The sequence below is a fragment of the Cavia porcellus genome, unplaced genomic scaffold (genome assembly GCF_034190915.1).
Source record: "Cavia porcellus strain 051 isolate PalLab524CR breed Dunkin Hartley unplaced genomic scaffold, mCavPor4.1 scaffold_9, whole genome shotgun sequence".
Taxonomy (NCBI): Eukaryota; Metazoa; Chordata; class Mammalia; order Rodentia; family Caviidae; genus Cavia; species Cavia porcellus.
Window position 1 is genome coordinate 50410372 of NW_026947492.1, and position 21752 is coordinate 50432123.

The window sequence follows — 21752 nt, forward strand, 5'->3', positions numbered from 1 at the left end:
TAAGTTACAGCCATCCTCACTGACAAGAACTTACAGATACATCACTTGCCTTCCCTGTTTTCTCAGCTTCATGAATATTTCTATGTACTTCATTCCCACTTCAAACTAATGTTTGGGCACTCTTGATGTGAACAGCTTCCTTTCGTTCCTGGAAGAGTCCAAGCAGCTACTGGTTCTCTCTATAGATGGTTTGTGCCTAGGTGCCACAAAGAATTAATATTTTAATGAATTTGGGGCACAAGTATAATGTGAATGACAAGCCTGGTCACTCCTCGTCCAGGGACAAAGCGGACTGAGCTCCTCCCAACCAGCAGGCCCGCAGTGGAGGCTGCAGTGCCTGAATTGCAATTAATAAACAGACAAACAAATAAATAACCTAACGCTGTGATTGTTACCAGGATAATTTTTATTAAAGGTAAAGAGTGGCTCAGCTCCCAATTGACTTCTGATAGCTAACCGAACTGCATTTTTACCCTTTTTAGCAGCAGGTGCAGTTCCCATTTGATAAAGGATTTTACTTATTTCTAAACTGTAATAACAACACAACTAATATTTACTAAAGGTTACTTTAAGCCAAAAATTTTGCTAAATACAAGAATTTTTCTCATTAAATTATCCAAACAATCCCATAAGGTGGTATCTCTATAGGATCTTCTTTTAAGGGATTGTCATTTTGGATGCCCCTCCATCCAGTGTTAACTAAATCTTTGATGATGTTATCTAAATATAAACATAAAATTATAGAGGATGAAAGCTACAAGCTGAAGTTAAAATACACGAAAACTGTAAATTTATTAAATATAAATTTGTTGTACATTGTAATAAGAAAATTCAGAATTATATCTATGAATGGAGATGTTTTAGTAAAACTAGATCTTTTTCCATGACATTGTCACAGCTGTGACTGCTGAGGGCGTCTTTGGAGACGTCAGGGAAGACTCAGTTCCCTCACCACTGTCTATGGAGCATGCACTGCAGAACCACTATGAAGGCTCGGTTTGGTCTCCCTCCTCACCCAGCTCTTCGTGCTGAGACCCACACACTGAAATCGCTCAGGGAACAGTGGAGGACCTCAGATGTCACACTACAGCGGTCCTACGTGGCTGTGGGCTGTGAGCTGTGATTAAGTCCCCGACCCGCCTTGGTGGCTTTGCCTCATGGTGCAGGGCGCAGCTGTGCTTTCTGCAGCTCTGCCAGGAGCATCACCTCAGTGCAGCCCCACCCACACGGAACGTGCTATTTTAAACATTTTAAATGTGGGCAGAGAAACCCAGAAATAAGCTTTTATCCATTTATCTCTAATTTTCATTCCTATTGTTTACAATAGCATGTCACATCATAGTAAGTAGACGAATGTGCCTAAACTTTAATGGGTAGGTTTGTGACTTTTCTATCAGCTGCCCAATTCTTTTGCAGGATTTTTAATACAAATGGTTCTCTCTTGAATAGAAGTCCAGGTAGCTGATAAGATTCTTCAGAGTCAGGCCTTTATTTTTTTATCTCTTTTAAAAAATTGTTTGTATAGATTAATGGGTTTTGTTTTGGCAGAGTCATGCATGCACATAACACACTTCGATCATTTTTAGCCTCCACCTGCTTTCACTCCTCTGCTTTCACATTTGGGGAGTTCAATATATACATATTTTTTCTCATGTTCATTCCGCATCACCTTCCTCTCCTTTTGCCCTAACTGGCTCTTGATTGTCTCTTCTGCCTTTCCTCTGAGCCCTGCCCCCTTCCAGACTCCACACTGCGTCCCCACAGTTTCTCACCCATTCCACATTCCACGGGGCAGGGAAGGTAGAGGCAGGGATGGCTTTGCCCCTCCCCACTGGGCAGGTCTTTCCTTTGCCTGTGCTGCCCTTCCTACTCCTTCACTTGACAGCGCCCTGCTCCTTTTCTAATTCCCACCTAAACCATCTTCTGATCCTTCCCCAGCTCCCTTACATGCAGTTGTTTAGATCTCCATTGTGCCAATTATTGCACACCACTTTGGTTTGCATCCCCGGGGTTTACTGTGGTCATGTTGTACACGGGGATACAGGAGGAGAATTAAACTCTGCCCACATTCCATTTAGTAAGAGCTAGCTTATAAAAAAGTGAGCTTTTGGTTTTTTGTTTTGTTTTGTTGTCTTTTTCCTTTTTATCGGTACCCGGGATCGAACTCACGACTGCCTGCTTGCAAGGCAGGCGCTTATGCCACTGAGCTAAATCCCCAGCCCCAAAAGTGAGCTTTTGTATTTCCTCTTCCCAGAAGTGGAATCTTTTTCTAGTTTGCACTGGGTATTTTTTGCATTAGAGGCCTACGTATGATGTTTGGCAAAACCAATCACTGATTGTAGAATGATAATAAAAATAGTTGTCATTCCTTGAGTTTATACTAGCAGAACTCTGCATATGTGATTGCATTTGGCACTACAATTATCTAAGATGGAGATATGATTATCCCATTCTTCAAGAATCTTTCAGTAGTAGATACTGCTGTCAAATGAAGTAACTATGCATTTTTTTTATCCCCTGAGATGAGACTTGGAATGAGTAGAATCATATCATTCATTCCTATTTCTCAGAGACTGTGCCCTGTAAGCAAACCAAGCAAGTGCATTGTCCCCAAGCGGAATGTGATAGTGAAGTGAATAGCATGTCCACAGAAGGGACATTTGAAGAAACCATTGGCATGTTCTGACTTTAAAGTAGCAGCTGGTTTGCAGTGACAATTTCACCCAGCAATTAGTAGTGTCTAGTGAAGACATGAGAATAAACTTGCTGGGAGCTAGAGAAGTAGCTTGATGGTAGAGCACTTGCCTAGCCTCAGGGGAATGGGGGCTCCACCCCAATACTACACCAAGAAAAAATAAACCTGCTGGGGAGTGTGAGGTGAGTGTGAACAGGAAAGAGGCACAGAGGAGATTTTTCCCAAAATACAATGTTGGAGATTTTTTTAAAGTGTTTTATTCTATTATCAAGGCTTTTTTTCTCCACATCCTAAAATTTTAGAAGAATTTAAATCCTGGACAAATGAAGATCTGTTCTTTTGTCATCAAGTATTCAAAGTTTAGTAAGCAGTATTTGATTGTTCTCTTCCAGAGCACATGACCTACTGAGAAACTGTTGAACCTCTCACATACTCTCATTTTATAAATGTGATCCACTCTGCCTGACTGCTCTTGTATACCTTAGGAGATGCATCCCAGTTGCATAAAGCATATGAATGCATCTGAAAGGCAATGTTCAAATAGGAGATGCGGCACAGACCAGACCAAAGAGCCTGATCTGGAAACCAGGAGGCTGTGCTTCATCCCACTTCCACTCACTTGCAGGGACAGAGCTCCAGCTAGAGTCCTAATCCCTTTGATTCATTGTGCTGCTGTGTGGTTACTGGCTAAGGGCCACAAGTCTCAGCTATGTAATGGATTTGCTTCTATTTTTGTTATCCCTCTGTTCATTCAAGCAGGAAGTAAGGATTAGTCAATCAGGTACAGCATTACCAAAAAAAATACTCTAATTATGGCACTTCACTTACTGGTATGCCCTCGATCACTCCTGGGATAGAAATGCTGCAAGTGGCCTAGATATGGAATTAACATCAGATGGTGGGAGGCAAAGAGCAAACTATCAGATCCTGAGACTGAGTCATCATCCAAGAGAGTGAAGCAAAGAGCAACTCCTATTTGGAGGAGGAAAAGGAACAAAAACAGGTAGAAGAAACATCTTCTCAGTGTAGATCTGAAATGCTGTAAAGACATTCAAAGTCAATGCATTTAATTTCCCATTGTACAAATGATGAAGCTGGGAGAGGAAGTGACTTTCTAAGCTCATGTAGATAGGAGGGCCCAGCACTTTTCTGAGACCCATAGCACTTATAACTTAAATATTTGCCAACTAGAAGTGCTAGAAAACAAAGCTCTTGTCTGTTAGTTCACTGGTGTATTTTATCCCCTAGTTTGAGCCTCCACACATAAGAGCTCAAGAAATAATTGATGAGTGAAGAGGTAAAGCAAAGCATACACCAGGTCTCAAATCTTTCAGTCCAGTGCTCTCGTCTTGTCTGAGGACACCTCTGGCATGCCTCTGGAGTTTGAGGGAAAGGTATGTCAAAAGTAGGAACTGTTCCAAAGAGATACATTAAAACTAGAGACTCTTTGTATATAAACTGTTTCTTGTGTGTTTCTTAATTCATTCTTGAAATACAAGCCAGGTAAGTTAAGCTAGACATAGGGATCATTTTTCTACATTTGTGGGATGTGGTAGCATGAATATTAGACAGAAAAGCACTGTGAACTTTGCTTCCTAGAGTTCGTATAGGTTCACCACCCTACTGCATTCCTGGAAGTGAGTGGTAATGGAGAAAGGAACATGCGCTCCATGGGTGCAGAAATCTGCATTCTGACTGGGTCTTTTTGCTGTTTCAAATTGTAGCTTTGAGCAATTAACCACTGAGCCTCATATGTTATGAACAGGTAATAATTCTAATAATAGTAATAATGGGAAGGTGGCATTGTTAAATTCATGAGAGAAATGAATTCTAGAAAGGTAAAATAGCCCAAAGTTGCACAGCCATTGAATTGAATTGAACTAGCAGACTCAAAGAGAGAACATGTCTGGCAGAGAAGCCTGTCGGAGGCAAGAGTGGGCTCTTATCTCTGCTCTCTGCATCCCTCCAATTCCATGATACCTAACAGCATATACCAACAATGCTGACTGTACCTCAGCCTGCATTTGAGTAAGTCGTAGTATAAAGTCATTCCTACCTGCAGCTGGCCACTGCACCAGTTCCCCTTCATAACAGTTATCTGTCAACTGATTCTTTCCTCATCCAGCTTTCCTTAGGCAACTACTGGCTACTTAGCATCTGCTAAATCCTAGGAGAGTTTAAACAGAAAACAAATATATTAGTGAAGTTTGGGCTTTAGAGTCTGACGGAATCCACTTAAAGCTGAATTAGAATCCCAGTTCTCCTACTTACCAGCTGTGAAAATGATGTTACCTGTCCAAAGCTTCAGGTTTCTCACTTGTCTATGTGAAACAACATAGAACTCGTGTGTGTGTGTGTGTGTGTGTGTGTGTGTGTGTGTGTGTGTGTGTGTACATGTGAGGGATTCACAGTATTGTGGGTACTATTCAATGAGATAATTATTACCAAATGTTTGACAAGATGTGGCACAGAGGAAAAGATCAAAAAGTATCGTGCTGTTATTATCATCACCACCAATGAATTTATATTCTAACTGGGGAAAAGAGTTATCAAAGAATCAAGAACTCTGCTAATCCTCTGAAATGGAATGACTTCCTCTCTTCTCCCTGTTCACCTTGGTGAACTATCTTTCAGTATCCAATTCATTTGTCCTTCATTGTCTGCCTAGCTTCCTACCCCAGCAGTTTGCCATTTTTCTATCCTTTAATATAGTGTTCGCACTGTATCAATAACTCAGGAATCTAGACTAAACATGCACCTAATATCTACTTGGTGTGTGAGTAAACAGATGTGACAAGGAAAGGGGAAAAGGCCTAGAGTATTTGGAAAAATCTTCTACTAGAGAAAGTTTATGAGAGATGAGTAATTTAAAAGTGCCTCAGCTGCCAATAATGAAACAGGGCAAAGATAATTTTAAATTGGTATAAATTAAAACACAGATGTGACAGACAGACTTTCCTTCACACAGCTGAGGGTAAATCAGTTCAATCTCCTCTACTGGTCCTATGGGGTCACGTTGCCTTTTATTTTAGCTAGATATGTAAGACCAGCCAGCAAAAACTGACTTGAGTGATTATCCAAAGAGGACAGGAACCCCTGGAGAATTACAGAAGCACTGACATTTCTAGGGAGAAGAAAATGAAATTGAGAAGGGACACATTATCTGTGAATGAATGTGCTGTAACAGACTTGTGGACAACGTTCAGTCCTTCATGAAAAATCACAGGCATCCCATTGCGTGGACTACTTGGAGGGAAAAAAGAGAAAGCAATAGAGATTGTTTTAGAAATAAGGTGCAAGGTTCCACAGAAAGTAATTTTCCAGGAGAAGATCTTGGCAATGGTTATTGTTATCTGCTATAAGCAGAGGAAAACACACTTGAAATCTTTGCAAGTGATCACAGAAAAGCAGAATCACACAGTACATAAGCGCTAACTACTTGGGTAGGAAAGTTGCCTTATGAGCCAGGCTCAATGTGCCTGCCCATAATGCCATCACTCTGGGAGGCTAATGCAGGAGGGTCGTAAATTCAAACCAAATTTTCTGACTTAGTCTCAAAGTCTACATTAGAAAAGGCTGAGACCATAACTTAATGTACAGGTCCTGAGTTCAATTGAAGGGAAGCGGGAAGAAAAGAAAAAAGAAAAAGAAAGAGTAGAGATAGTAAAATAATTTTAAAATACAGAGATATACCAGAGTTCAATATAGCAAATATTTCAGGAAGAAATATGTGATAAACCATGTGTAATAGGGAAATTAAAATTGAAAAAGTAGAGTAAGATGAGAACTGAGAATAAAATGCTGAATCAGTCACCCAGAATTCTTTGGTGACCCTGAATAAAGCAGCCATAGACTGTTTCTGCCAAACGGGCATGGTGGTTCTCCACTAAAAGTTTTATTTACAAAATGCATGGCCCCATGGACCACGTAATTCACTGACTTCTTGTGTAGGTGATATTGCATTTGAAGTATGATTGGAATGTGCTCAAAAGGGAAAAGTTTTGCTTTAAAAAGACCAAAAAGTCCAAGTAGCTGGAGGATAATGCCAAATCATAGAAAAGAACAGTTACACGTTTACTTGGATGAACAGACAGATGTTGGATATCTTGGGCCACAAAATTAAACAAAACAGCCTATTTACTGTGCATCAGAATCTTAATAAAGTCTAATATATAATTCAGCTGTAGTATTTTAGGGTTGTTTTCTATAAAGTCTCTTGGCTACCTTATCTGTTTGGCTTTTGAGACAAGATCTTACTATATAACCCAGGTTGGCCTCAAACTCGCAGTAATCCTTCAGGGTGCTGGCACTACAGGGGTGTACCACTATGCCCAGCTTACCTTATCTCTTCTACTACAATTGGGCATCCTAAATTTGGACTGCCAAATGATATGCCTTTATTTAGCATGAAGAGTTCCAAAAGTAGAAAAAAAAAAAGGGTGGGATTCTGTTTTTCAGAGCTGTTTTAGAATATTTGGGTCCTGTGATTTGGATTCCCTTCTAAGCAAATAACTCTAAGTTGAATTTTCTCCTATGGGGTTAAAGATCAGCTCCCACATTTTCATGAACGAAAAACCTTGTCTGCTGTTTTCACTAGTCTATAAGTGCTGGTCATGAAGGACCCAATTTCTCTCCACCATCTGGTTCTTTTTTTTCAGGTACAAGTACCTTTGTGCTTAATTTGTATTGGGGTTATTTTTATTTCCTGTCCTAGATTCAAAGTAGCAACAAAACCAGAAAAGATACAGAAAAAAAAAAACTTTTTCCTGACATTAGTTAATATCTATTTTAATAAGCATTTAAGGAAGTGCACTAAATGCCTTACAATTTATTATCTTTTTCTTAGTTGTATGAAAATTTTAAAATATAAAAAGCAGAAAGACTAGAATTATAAATCTGTTATACTCAATAATTATCAGCTTATACATTTCCCTAAACTATTTTGAAAGGAAATCTGTAGAAGTAATGATGGTTTTTCTGATCTGGGGTTCAATCCAGGACCAACATGTTACATTGCATTTGTCCTATTTTTTTCAAGAATGCACCCTAAGCTTTTTGTTTTTCCTGACATTTACCTCTTTTATGAGAATGTATCTCAATTTTAATTTGCCTAATTATTTCTTCATGGTTAGTGTCAACTAATGCCTACTGGGCAGGAGTGCTATCTAAATCATGGTTTATACTTCCCAGGATTGCCCATCAGGAAAATCTTGAAGTAGGCCAATTTTAAAAAATCTAGATCCTTATTGTGAAAAATGGCAATCAGAAGACAGAATCTGAGTGTTAGGTGTGCTTTCTGGCTACTAACATCATTATATGCAGACTTCTTTAAAGAATTATTAAACAAATCACGTTTATGTCTGATGCCTCTAATTACCATTGCCATTTTAAGATTCTTTCTCTCCTTTCATTCACTTTTTCCACATTTGTACTTTACCTTTCTTTCACAATGGCGGCTCATTCCCAACAAGATCCCTGTGTTTCTTCATAGCTTTAATCTCACAGCACATACCAAATTTCAGAATTGTTGTACCTATTTTACAATCAATAATAAAGTTGGCAAGTGAAGAGTAAAATTTCTTTATAATCCTGCATTTACAATATACTCAAGAGTCCATATTATTTTGAAGCAACTGAATGCATCAAATAGACATTTTAAAATAGCGTCACCGCATGCCATTATCCCACATAAAAATTAACAATTACAGAATTAATAAATATCCAGTCTTTGTAGAGCTCAAATTTGCTCATATGTATCATAAATATTTTGGGGGGATTGTTTTAGACTTTTGTTGGTTTCAACAGGATCTAGATGATAACCATATTTTGTAACTGGTTGATCTGACTTATGTCTCTTCTAATGCATACATTTGCCATTCATTTGTGTTATTTGACTGCATTTTTTATATTGAAGAAACCAGGTCATTTTATTTTAGAGTTTCCCACACTTCAGGTCTTTCTATTTACATCTTTATAATTTTCCATGTTTCTGTGACCTTTTCATATCTGTAAACTGATAATTGGACCTAAAGATTTGATTAGGTCCAGGTTCCTTTGAAGGAGTTGTTTGCGGGGAAATAGATTGGCAAAGCTAGTTTGTAAGATTATCTTCTCTCTCTCTTTTCCTTTAGATAGTAATAGTTACCAGTACGCAATGCCTAGATCCATTAATTCATGGACCTGGCAGTTTTTATTTGGACAATGTTATAAACACATTCATATGACACATTTCCCGGGTGTGTGTGTCAACTCAGCTTCCTTTAATTCCCCTTTGTCTCATTATTACTTGTTGTTTAACATCTCTTGTTTTGAAATTCTTTTTGCGTACATGAAAACAAGATGGCCCAATTTATAGTAACAACCTTCCCAGGAGAACACAAGAAACATTTATAAAAACTAAAGAGGCCACAGAAAATATGTATCTGAGTTCAATATATTTTAAATCAAAATTCTACCCAGAGAACATTCTTATTACAAAGGTGACATTTTAGAGCTATGAAATACTTGAAACTTGAGGAAATTATAGAAGGAAGATTAGAAAAACTAAAACATGTTCCTAATTTTAAAGTTCATGTGTCTAGGTACATGGAATCTGAACAGAATAAGGAGTTAATTTGTATTTTTTGTTTTGTTTTCTTTAACCATGAAGCATATGTTTGATCTGAAACCAGCTCATCAATAATAAACTATCTCTGGTCAGGCTAGGTGATTTTGTAATATATGTACATTTGACCTAACAACCTGGCAACTTCTGAGTGACAGTGATAAGATGCTGACTCCCAAAATAGATGTTCTTATGTCTGTCACAACATGAAAGGTATTTATTTAACTGAAAGGTATCTAAGGCCAGTTAGATAAACAAAAGCAATGTATAACTGGTTGATTCCAAGGATTAGAGGACATACAATTAAAGATAAAAATATTTACATCAAATAAAATTAGAAACCTTTTGTTATTGTTTCCTTTGATACCATGCTATGGGGTTGGTGAAGGGATGCTACGACTTTATTGATATATAATTCACAAAGATGTAATTAACCACTCGAAGTACACAATCAGTGTTTTTTAGTATATTCATAGGATTATGCAACCTAATTTTAGAACATTTTTATCTCCTCTGAAGGAGCTCTAGACCTATTAGCTGCCAGTTCCTCTTCTTTCCACCTAAACCCCATCCCTAAGCAAACACCAATCTAGCTTTCTTTAAAGATTTCCCTGTCATGGTACTTACATTTAAATTACTTTCCATGACCTGTGAAGAAAATTTTGATTTTTTCCTATATTATTATAACAAAGAAAATGGAACAAAACTCTCAAACATGTGAATGTATTCAAAAATTATAGCAAGATAACCCACAGATACGTTATTGAATCCAATGGTATCGATGGCTGAAATAAGTAATCACTAAGCAATGAGCTTAGGGAATGACAGATCACTTAAGGAAGCCCAATGCTAATAATTTTGAGTATAAATCTGAAGCATGATAGGGTTGCAAAAACTTCTTGTGATCTTAAGAACAGTAATATTTGCAATCAGGAATATTCAATTCCTGGCTTTACTGCTTACCTACCTGTATGACTGTGGACAAATAAGGAAATAATGGGAAGTTAGCATGAAAATTAATATATATAAAGCTTTTAGAACCAAGCTTGCTGCTTAAGTGCTCAATAAATGGTACTTGTTTTATCACTCTTATTTATAAGAACTCACTAACTTAGGTAAAAATCACAAGGTGAAACTGCTAAATATGTCAGCTAAACCCGAGCCACATTAGATTGGTATTTTGAGTCTTTATTCCAAGTTTCCTGCCATGAAAGCAATGGTTCAGAATTAAAGACACTATACTGTAGGAAAATTAACAATATCATTGATTAAGTATGATTAAGAATAAAGTTATAAATCAGCCTTCAGTTACTTTAGAGCCATGTGTTCTATAAATAGCCAAAGTGCTAATTTATTATTCTCACCCAGCACTCATGTAACAGATTTTTCTTTTCTATATTAAAAGAAAACATTTCAGTAGCACAAACTTATGTAATGATATACATGTCTTATAAAAATAAGGAATAGTATTAACATTATAAACTACATATAATCTTTATAGTTGAAATGTTTTAAGACTCTAAATGCATGACTTTTAAATCTGTGTGAACTGAAAATTGTGATTTAATTTTGTGTCTGGAAATGTAACCACCAATAATCCTACAACCTTCTTTTCAATTCCAAAGAGAAATGGCATCTGCTAATAAGATTTAGATAATTTAATGTCTGAAGTATTGTTATGTATTTTCTGTTCTTTTAAAAAGTGTGGTACTCAGTATTATTATGTCTCAATCAGATAACTCATGATACACAACATTTTCGTACTTGGGAAATGTTAACACATTACCTGCCTTGCTTTGAAACATAAAAGAATTAACCACAGACAACACCTTTTCATTTTCATTTGACTCTTGAAACAATTTTAGCAATGTGATTTGCATGCAATCTCATTTTGGGACCCAAAAGCCTTCACATTCTCACTCTGTATGTCTTCACCCCAGGCTTTCCCCTTCTTGCATTGTTTTGTATTTGCATGAAAATTTATAATTTTTTGCATGAAGTCATCTACAGTGTTGAAGTTAATTGTCTAACATACCATGCAATATCACATGCCATTGACTCTTACCTTTTTTTCTGTTATTTTCAGTTACTGAAATTTAAATATGCTTGAAGTGTAAAAGTGGCATGAAACTGGAGTGATGCAAAAATAATTAATGTTCTTTAAAGATTAACATTTTTGGTGTTTTGGTACACCGTTCAATTGTAAATTATGATGTAACTATATTGATACAGATGTAATCAGCAAAGTTCTACCATAGTACTTGAAGAGATTTCTAATGCTTGAATGTAAAGTAGAAAGTTTGTCCCTTGATTTCACAAACTACTGAGTATTTTCTAGAACCTTCTGAAGGTGCTTAATAAAATTGACCTCCGCTGACTTTGGTTAAAGTTCTTCGTACCTAAAAAAACTGAGTAACTTACTGAATGCCAGGACTAACATTTTGATACTTTAGTGTTTCCTAAACTAAATGAACATGATTACCAGAATAGATATTTGAAGCAGGAGAGCATGAGTGCACAAAGAAAATAAGTTATTTAAATGATTTTGTCAAGCTTCAAATCCATAAGGGCATATGCCTGAACCTCACTATTGAGACAGAATGCATATATTTAAACAGTTGTACTTTCCATCCAAGCAGTCACATTGCTGGCTGTACATTTTTTTGAACCAGCTGTCATTGACCCTTTTTCAAATTTTATTCTGAGCCATTTGCATATGCATTTTCAAAAGTATGTAGTATCTTGTTCCTTGGGCAATGATTTTAATTTTCTTAGCCAACTAAACGACTCACAAAACTAATTCATTCAAATGAGAATGGTAATCAAGCTGGTGAAACATTTTTAAAATCACATGTGAATATAAAATAAGCTTGCATGGCCTATAACTTGTAAAATGATCATGAATACATTTCTCAAAGAACCCCACAAAGCATAATAATAATAACAATAATAGTTATTATTATTAAAACAGACTTCTTAGGAAGTCATTTAGAGGAGCATATGATATTTGAATAAATGAATTCAGTGGCTATCATATATATGTATAATTTTTAATTTGGCCTCACTTAAACTAATAGATGGCTTATGCTTTAAAGACAGTCATTCTGACATTACTTTAATCTTGCCAGAATACAGATGAGTGGCTGTCGTTTCTCCTTTACTCAGTGAATATAAGTTAACACCACTTTAACAGCAATTTTAACAGTTTTAGTTGACTGTTTCCTGGCCGTTAACTAGCTCTCTAATACTGACTTGGACTCAACCTCTCTGTGCTTCTGGCTCCCTCTACAAAATGAAGGCTTGAGGCTAAGTTGTCTTTTGAACAAAAATGTTACGCTATAATTATCATATATCATAAATCTACATACTTCTCTGTACAGCCTTAATTATATCCAAGTTTGAGTAACTCAAATTCAAGTTATTTTGAAAGATGACTAATCACTAAGAAAACTAGCTTCTCTGATAAAAATTATTTTCCATCTGATAAAATGCCATTTGTATAGCATTTTTATTTACATTGTCCTTTGAGTGTCACCAGCTAAGGACTGTTCCATAATCCTCATTGTGCAGCTAAAGATAAAAGAGAGATTCAGTTACGTGTCAAAGGTGATGAGCTAGCGAGACGTAGGGCCAGGACAAAGACCCTGGCTCTTCTAATTTAAGATTTTTCCCCTCCATCACCATTTATCTATAAGCAGTCTTTTGACTATGACACTATTTTTCCAAGGTGTCATCATTTGGAATTTACAGTCTTTGAAAATGAATCCTGCCTTTAGAAGCCTATGGCACCTCATAGCAAATCCACTTGCGTCACTACAGCTCTCTCTGCTTTTACAAACTAGTTGTTTTGTCAGCATGAGTGTGACAACAATTAGACGTCCCGTTTTTGCCCCATGCCTTTTCTCCTTCACAGTCATTCAATGACAAGCGTAAAAAGAGCTTCATCTTTTCACGAAAATTCCCATTCTACAAGAACAAGGAGCAGAGTGAGCAGGAAACCAGTGACCCTGAACGTAAGTAGATTCTCGAAGATAATGTCACATGCAACACAAGAGAAAATAAGTCTTCACGCATGATATAGGCTCTCCCACGCCACACACCTAGGCCAAAAAAAAAAGTACAGTAGGCAGGCAGGACAGGTCTTACTACTGTGACCAGTGCTTGTGCACAGTCTGGATCCTTCCCTTCATGTGACTACTCTGCAGAATGCGTCGGAGAGGGAGTTGCCAAAGCTGGGGCTTTGCAGCCAGTCAGCACTTACCCATAACAAGGAATGGGTCTGGTTTGCCTTTCTCTCACGCAACTCTCTAGGGCTTGCCACAGACTTTTTTCTGGGCAGAAATACTGGATTCCATTGCCAGACCTAGATTTTTTGGAATGCTAGCTAATTGGAGCAATTAAATTACTTTGACTGATTACTGGCACATTGACTCACTCTTTCCCTCCCAACAAACACTAATACTTGCTCGACAATGAGCTTGTATTGGTGGGTACTAATTGACAAAATTTCGAGATCATTCCTTTAAGTAGGACATTTATGTGGCGATACTAATGGCAAATACGGCATTTGCCAAGTCTTTAGTTTTGTTTGACAGTCTTCTACTTAAACTTCAAATTGCTTCACAAATCAGCAGCTGCCTTAAATCTTGGTCTAGGGAGCTGGAGGTAAAAGTTGTTTCAAAAGAAGAGACAGTGGGATCCAGATTGTGTAGGCAACACGGTCTGTCATGGTAGTATCCATTTCAACTCCACTGACCTCTCCTTCCTCTTCCGTGGCTGTTCTTCCTCTCTCATTGCTCTCTCTGGGGACTTCCATGCAGGACATCCCCGGATTAGGTGACGACGGTTATGGAACAAAGACTCTGAGTAAGTTTCCAGGAATGGTCACTGTAACTTTTCTTTTCTTTTCCTTTCCTTTTGAGTTTGGCTTTTGTTCCTTTTCTTGAGGGCCTTTCACTCCTAGCATGCACAAGATACGAGTTTTATTTGTTACCTAGCTGTGAATGCTCCTACAAAATAATTTTCAATTGTTTTGTTCTGCATGTCAGCATTTAAAAGCAAAGTGTGTCAGGCACTCTAACTTCTGTTGCAGTTAACACTTTCCCTTTCTGACCATGTGACACAGCCAACATGGTCCTGATGCCCACCATAGCATCATCACTTGCTCTGCTGCGTAGTTACTCCCAGTGAGCAAGAAACCATGTTGAAAGAAAGGGCGAGCTAAATGTTCTAGAATTGCAAAGTAGAAATATGTTTTATGTGCTCTGCCTTTTCACATGAAAATATTTAATGACCTTGCCAAATTCTATAATTAAGTTGTATTTTGCTATTAATAAAGGAGCTATTTTGTAATCAAAAGGAACATGCATTCTCAAAAAGTAAATAATCCATTTGATCTTCCATGAATAATTGTTATTAACTCTGATTGACTTTCTCTGACTTGCAGTGATCCTGCTTGAAACGTTTGTATAATAAAGTTTTAGATATTTGTTAATATCATTTTTCTATCAGTGACTAATTAGCTGCATTATGTAATCAAGTCTTCATTTTGTAGTACAGAATGAAATATAAGATGCATTAGACCTTTATTTTCTAGTTAGTCATATCTTTGGTCTGTGTCTCATTGCACTGACTGAGCAATTTAAATTAATTCTCCTGTAATTTTTCTTTCTTTAATACTAACCTCGTTGTGTAGGTACCAGTGAAATAAGAACAGAATTTTGTGTCTTTTGCAATTGTATCACATTGTTCAACTTTGTTTTGTTTTAACAGATACGGACGATATTTTTTAGAAGCTGTTCATTTCATTTTATAAAACATAGCGTTGAACTGGACTTAGTTTTCAAAGACTGTCTATATAACTTTGTATAATGACACTTTTCATAATTCAAGTTACTGATTTGGAATGTTTTTTAAACTATGCTTTGTATATGTAGAAAACAAAATCTAATCAGGAGTACTGATCTCCTGAAAGATGAAAACTTTATCTTTGGGTCACTATGTAAAATATATGGAATTTGTCTTGAACCAGTGGCTGGACTGCAAGTACCAATTTCAACATTTTTGGCATACCATGAAGCACCATCAGACAGAATTTGTAAAGTGGCTTTTCAATATATTTGTAATAATGAACATCAATATAAAGACTTCACTATTATAATGTCAAAACAGGAGTAATACCATTCTGAATCCACAACATCCACATTTACTTATTCTTTTAAAAACTGAAGAGATAATGAGTAAAAGAAAAACAAAAGTCCTGTCATCCCTAGCTCAAAATACTTAAAATGACAATGTGCATGATGGCACACTATTGTTGGCTGTATGCCTTGACTGTGTTTTCAGTGATAAAGAAAAATCAGAGGTATAAGAACGGCTCATAGTATTTATTTAAAAATCTCCTGGATTTCTTAAATTAAATACACTACTTGAATTATTTGATAAACTGTAAAAACAACAACCAACCAGGAGGTTCCTGCAAAAATGGTGATAAAGTTTTCATCTGTATCTTATCCAAACTGTCTTAATGCAATCTTTTCTGCTGCCTTTTACTTGGCTTTTGCTCATATTGCTGGTAGCCTTGCATGAGTGTATTCCTTTCCGTTTGGGCTGCTTTCCAATGCTTGGTATCTCTTTAATTTGCTGTGCTGTTCTTGCAGAACATGTTTCTTCTAACGCCAGCGATAGCGAAAGTAGCTACCGTAAGTTATTGCTTTGGTTTGCCGTTCTTTTCTTTGCAATTGCCTCATTGGCTGTGGTGGTCATTTCAAATTTTTGTTGTTGTTTTTCAATTGCTGCCTCTTATCATTCTTATCCAAAGCAAATGGCTTGAAATGAAATCAGCATTTGATGTGGAAAGATACAAAAGTCACCAGGGCCAGCAGGAGACCCTTATGTGATTTGTTAAGCGATAACAGTCTTACTAATGCCCATTGCAACGTCAGCTGGTTGTGACCCAGTGATTCAATTCTCCTAAGAATGATACCGAAGTTCAGCATGGGGAATTTTAACATTCTGCCTTCCAAAGCAATTTAAACTCTCTGCGGGAGGGTGGAAACTTCACCATGATTTTATTTTCCTTTTCATTTTGCCTTTTCCTTTCTGTTCCTGGGTCCTCTTACAAGAAAAAATTATATAAACTACAATGTTCCATATTTTCAGAAAGATACACATCTACATGTCTGTTTTTATTTGGGGGAGGTTCATCCCTCCCCCCAAAATATTCCCCCAAATAAAATTGTTGAAGGAAACCTTCCTTTCCCCATACATTGTTCTTTGAAAAAGTGAACAAAACTTGTTGGGTCAGAAAACTTAACTTAAAAGGTAGGTAGCTATTTAAAAATTTGTTCTTGTGTTTCTTTGGTTACCTCAAGCCATTTGCTTATTATATGGAAATATTCACCAAACACCAAGCACATCTTTTTGATCAGTTCTCGTGGTTTCTTACCACCCACTTACTGGTTTTGGTGACTAACAGTATCATTAGAATCATTGTGAGTTCTATAATATTAATTTGTACTACTTGGTGAAATGGATTACCCAAAATTTAATTATCAAGTAGAGTAGAAAACTGTAAGTTCAATACATGATCAGGAACTACCAATGCAGAAATTGGTATAGTCTTTTGCCTGAATGAATATTGTACTAATTGAAAAATAAAATTGTTCTAAAATGGGTATTTTTCCCATTGTAGCATAATACTTTACAAAATCATGCTTTTTGAAGTGGAGTGCCACAGAGTGCCTGCCCTTGGAGTACAGTAAATGTAATTCAGATTTTGAGAAGAGTTTTGGGGGGTAAAGTTAATAGCAATGAGGAAAAAAAGCACAAAGGAAGAAAGATGGCAGGTGAAGATAGGGTTCTAAAAAGGAGGTCAAGACAGACCAAAGAATGAAATACCAAAAGGGTAATGAGTCACCCAATTTTTGGATCAACAGAAGCCTTATACCAAAAGAATTTCCTTGATGGAAGGATTATTCTCAACATGATTTCCTAACATTACTGCATTCTTCCTTCTCTTAAAATATTATGACTAATCCAACTTCAGGGAAAAATTAACCTGTCCCACTCTTCATATGATTTTAAAACAAGGAACCAGGCCAGGAATAAGTCACCAATGCTTGTCTTTATGACTCCTCAACTATTCTCAATTTATTATGAGGAAAAATAAAACTTGTTTGTTGGGTTTTATGCAGCCCAATGACATTGATTTGTAATAGAGTTTAGATAATACCTGCTACATGATCTAAGCCCTACAGAATTATTTTCCCAAGCCCACCTATACTGAGTAGCAAATAAAATGCAGTTAAATTACAATGCATATTGTCTAGTTATACAAAATATCACCCTAAAACTATCTGATTGATTATCCAGTACCAGATTTTCATGTCAATCAGGTAGTAAAGTGCATCTTGTACTTGTACTTTTGACCATTTTGCATCATAGCTTTCAATTCCCCTTGTACCAAGAGACGATAATTACTAAGCAAGTATAAAGTGGGGTCAGGCAAACCTCAATGGCTAAAGATGTGCCTTCCAGGCTCTCAGTAACAGTAACACTCTTCACATATATTTAAAACCCATTGGTGTCTGTTGCTTAGTAGAATTTTCAAAATAAGGATCTTGAGGAAATGACCTGAATGAAAATGACATTGAGGTAAAAACCAGACTCAGTCCCCCATATTCTTCTCTTTAGCACTCTTGTAAAGTGTTACCTTTTGATATCTGTAGTTCTTTGTAAACCAATTTTTCATTACATCTATGCCCTCATTTCATTTCTACAATAAATCTGTTAGTAGCCCTTTTACAGAGGAAGAAGTTCAAGCTCTAAGAGGTTATCTCACCAATAAGGGCTAGCACTGCAATACTAAGCAAAAGCTTTTAAAATCTAAATCTCCTATACTTTTCACTCTTTCCTATCATTTGTAATCCAGTCCTCTTTGGTGTTTTATCTAGTATATTTTGACCATTCCATACTCCCTGCCAAATTAATATAGTCAACTTCTATATACTATTAACTATATACTAAGCTTGAGTGTATTAAGTCATTTAATCTTCTGAACATCCCATGGAATCCTTGAAAAAAATTTACCAAAAAAATTTTTTTTTAATTTTCCAAATCTCAGTTCTCCCTTATGTAAATCAAGTGGCTTGGATTAGAACTAAGACAGAAATAGATTTCAACTCTGGCCAATCAATAGTAGCTGTCTGAAGAATTATATTGAAAAATATTCCTAGGGCTTGTCTAGTCTCAGCAGTAATGCAAAACCTGTCAAAGGCACAGGGTGGGGGTGGACCAACACATGCTGCTACATACATGTCATACGTGTCATTATGAAGCACTGGAACTCCAAACCTGTTTTTAGTACTAACACTGCATGGTTCTAACAACTTAATAGATTCTTCATAACTGTAAGCATCCAGAAAAAACTAAACTTAGAATGTTTGCACTGTCACTGGTCTTTACTTTTTCTGTCTTTGTTTCCAAGGATTCCTAAAGAACAGCAACTTGCTTTTCTCAATCCTGAAGGCCTATTAGGGCCTTATTCCGGATACGTCTCACTGTGGCTCTGCTTCTAGTTTGCACACAAAATGTTTTATGGAGACTGTAACAGAGTCCTCTGCCAATTCTCTGGCAGCTGCAAACGTCCACACACAACTCTGCCGCTCACCCACTTCCAGCCATGTGGTTGCCAAAACAGGACCGAAAAATAGTTTGTACCTTTTCGTCAGCTGTTATTTTGAATTGCCAACCTCTTCTGAGTAAAAAATAGAAAAACTACTAAGGATGACTCTTTTATGGAGATGACACAGAAGCATTAAAATTTTAGAAGATCTGGTATTTACAGAAGGGACCATGTGGCCACTTAGTGACTCTGACCTGGTTTTCCCTCCCACCTTTGTTCTGTGTAAGCCTTCCTCAGTCCTCACAGAATTTGACATCTTCCCCCTTTTGAGATATAGTCAACAGGAAAAAAAGGTGATTTTAAATGTTGACTCCACTACTTACTAGCTGAGGAAACAGGACTCGTGAACATTTCTGAACCTCAGCTTTTCTGTCTGTCAAGGGGGAGTCATCAGCATTCCTATTATCTAGAAATGTCTATGAAGAAGCCAGAGAATGTGAAAAGTCCCTCAGCACCCATAAAATGCCACATGACATGAATTTTATTTCCTTCATTATAGTAAACTTTTTCTACCTCTCCATCTTGATTTCCTTTTAGCTGCTCAAGGGGCTTTTCATTCTTAAACCTGAAAGTGAAAATCAGCTTAAGGTGCTGAATTCATAGCTTATAGGAGATGGCAAGCTCCCCAGCTTCTCTCCAGGTTCCTAAGTGTTACACAACACCCAGCTTTCACGGAGCCTTGAGGACTGGATGTGCTTTGACACAAAAGAATGGGACCTTTTCTCCCTGCCAGTGCTGATACTCTGAACAAAAACCAGCTCCATTCGTAGTTACAGAAACGAAACAAAAAGCAATGGATATGCAAAGAGCTGTAGAATTCTTTAACAAAATAGGCAAACTATGTTTTACATTGCTTTTTGGAATCACTAGTTATACATACTGACATCAAACATCTTATTTAAGCTTTGCCTTTTGAAAGTCCCATGAAAATGACTTACAAGTCTACTGGAAAGAGATTCTTAAGGAAGCATGATGTATTTATTAGTTCATGCATTTATTAGATCATATTTCCTAATGTGAAATGACCATGTTGACAGAAACACAAAGCAGAACCTATCTTTGGCCTCATTATTCATCCTGGCTTTACAACTGAATTCAGAAGCCTACTTTAACTGAGAGAGCTCTCTCTCTACATTAAGCACTTGATCAGGCTCTGGGAACACAGAGATGGATGAAATTCAGTCTTTGCCTTTATAAACCTCCCCAGAAATGGGCATATTCACACATCTCCTGATACTTGAAGCTGTGATTAGGATTTTTGCCTCATATATTAACTAGAACTTGAGATTACAGTTTACTTTTGCATTATTAGTCTACTATATTTTCCCCCAATAAATTTTACACTTATCATCTACATGCTTAAGACCTCCATCTCAGGCATTAGCAATCAATCACTTTCTTTGGCCGAGACTGTAAAGTTTAGTAGTAAACTCAAATGGAAACATCCTTTACTTAAATTTAAGAAAAAAAATGCAAAGCTGACCCTTCTGGAGCAACCATGGATAGACACCAATTAAGAGGAGCATTAAGACCCATTCTGTGTGTCTTTAGGATATAGTGTGGCCTGGAAGTGCCATTCTAAAAGCAAACCCTTCTCAAAATAGTTTTAAGCTGTGACATAAGCCTGCAGCCACTTCTTATACTTAAAAGAAAAGCCCACCCACCCAATGACAGCTACCAACACTCCAACAAAGATATCTGTACTCTACAGTTTTACCTATATATGGTTTAACTTCATCAAGTCAGTTGCTTTACCAAAACTATATATGATATGACTTCCTTCTATGAAATCAACTCACTTTCCCTTGGTGCTGGGTATACAAAGGGGAGCCTGGCATTGGCAGACTGAATGAACGTGTCTTTAGGTACTGAACGTTTAACCACTTAACAGTTTACTGTCATTTGGGCAGTGTTATTTGTTAACACAGAGACTATTTCAAGTAATTCTGACAGGTGTCATTTCAACTAGTAGATTTTTGTATTGAAAAAACTTGATAAAATTCTCATCTTTATGTATTTTGTTATATTGTAAAATTTAGCAAAAAATATACTATTTTTGGTGATCCCAAATTTGAATAATTGAACTGTTGAGTGGTTAAAGCAATGAGATTAATCATCCTTTGGCTTCAGAAAAGACTGTACCTTGGATTCCATTTCTTTTCCATATTGGCTTAGTAGTCCTGAAGTCTCACATTTTTGAGCATCCTAATCTGTCTCCCATCAAAGGTTAGGACTAGGTCTACTACAAATATAAGAACTTAGCTTTCAGGGTCTGAAGCTCTGGGCTAATCCCATGGCCAGTCAGTCAACTGGATAAAACAGATGATTGAAAAAATAATTGCCAAAGACCAGTTTACTTTCCACAGTTATTTGTTGACTTGAGGGCCATACTGCATCAAAAGGTTTACAACAAATAGCTTTGGAAGGGCTGACACTTTACTACACTTTCTTCCTTTCAAGGCATGATTTAGCAGGAATTATAACCAATGATGTTGGCCATACATCTTTTTTAATGCAGGGAATGGAATTTAAGTGTTCACACATGCTAAGTACACACACTATCACTGAGGTAAACCCACTACTTCCCCTCAATTTTTAATCTTCTGTAATTGACCCACAGCATTTTCCTGATGATTTAATGTTACTAGAATAAAGCCCCTATAATCCCTTGTTAATATCGTATAATATACAAACATTTGCTTTTGAGCAGTATGCTTTATAGGGAAATAAAACAGACAAAAGAACAGACATTCCTACTAGGTAGAAAC

At 36.8% G+C, this 21752-nt stretch overlaps 1 protein-coding gene across 28 annotated transcripts in view; it reads left to right on the plus strand.

Moving 5' to 3' along the window:
• Positions 1 to 21752, plus strand: part of Dlg2 (discs large MAGUK scaffold protein 2) — a 1893126-nt gene that overhangs the window by 1849476 nt on the left and 21898 nt on the right. For 16 of the 28 annotated variants that reach the window (XM_063256338.1, XM_063256343.1, XM_063256339.1 and 13 more), the window contains 2 exons: positions 13213 to 13312; positions 15959 to 16000. In XM_063256338.1, the coding sequence (XP_063112408.1) occupies positions 13213 to 13312; positions 15959 to 16000 (142 nt within the window). Of the gene's footprint in view, positions 1 to 13212; positions 13313 to 14119; positions 14166 to 15958; positions 16001 to 21752 lie in introns of all 28 variants that reach the window. The other 12 variants (XM_063256342.1, XM_063256344.1, XM_063256355.1 and 9 more) reach the window with 3 other exon arrangements.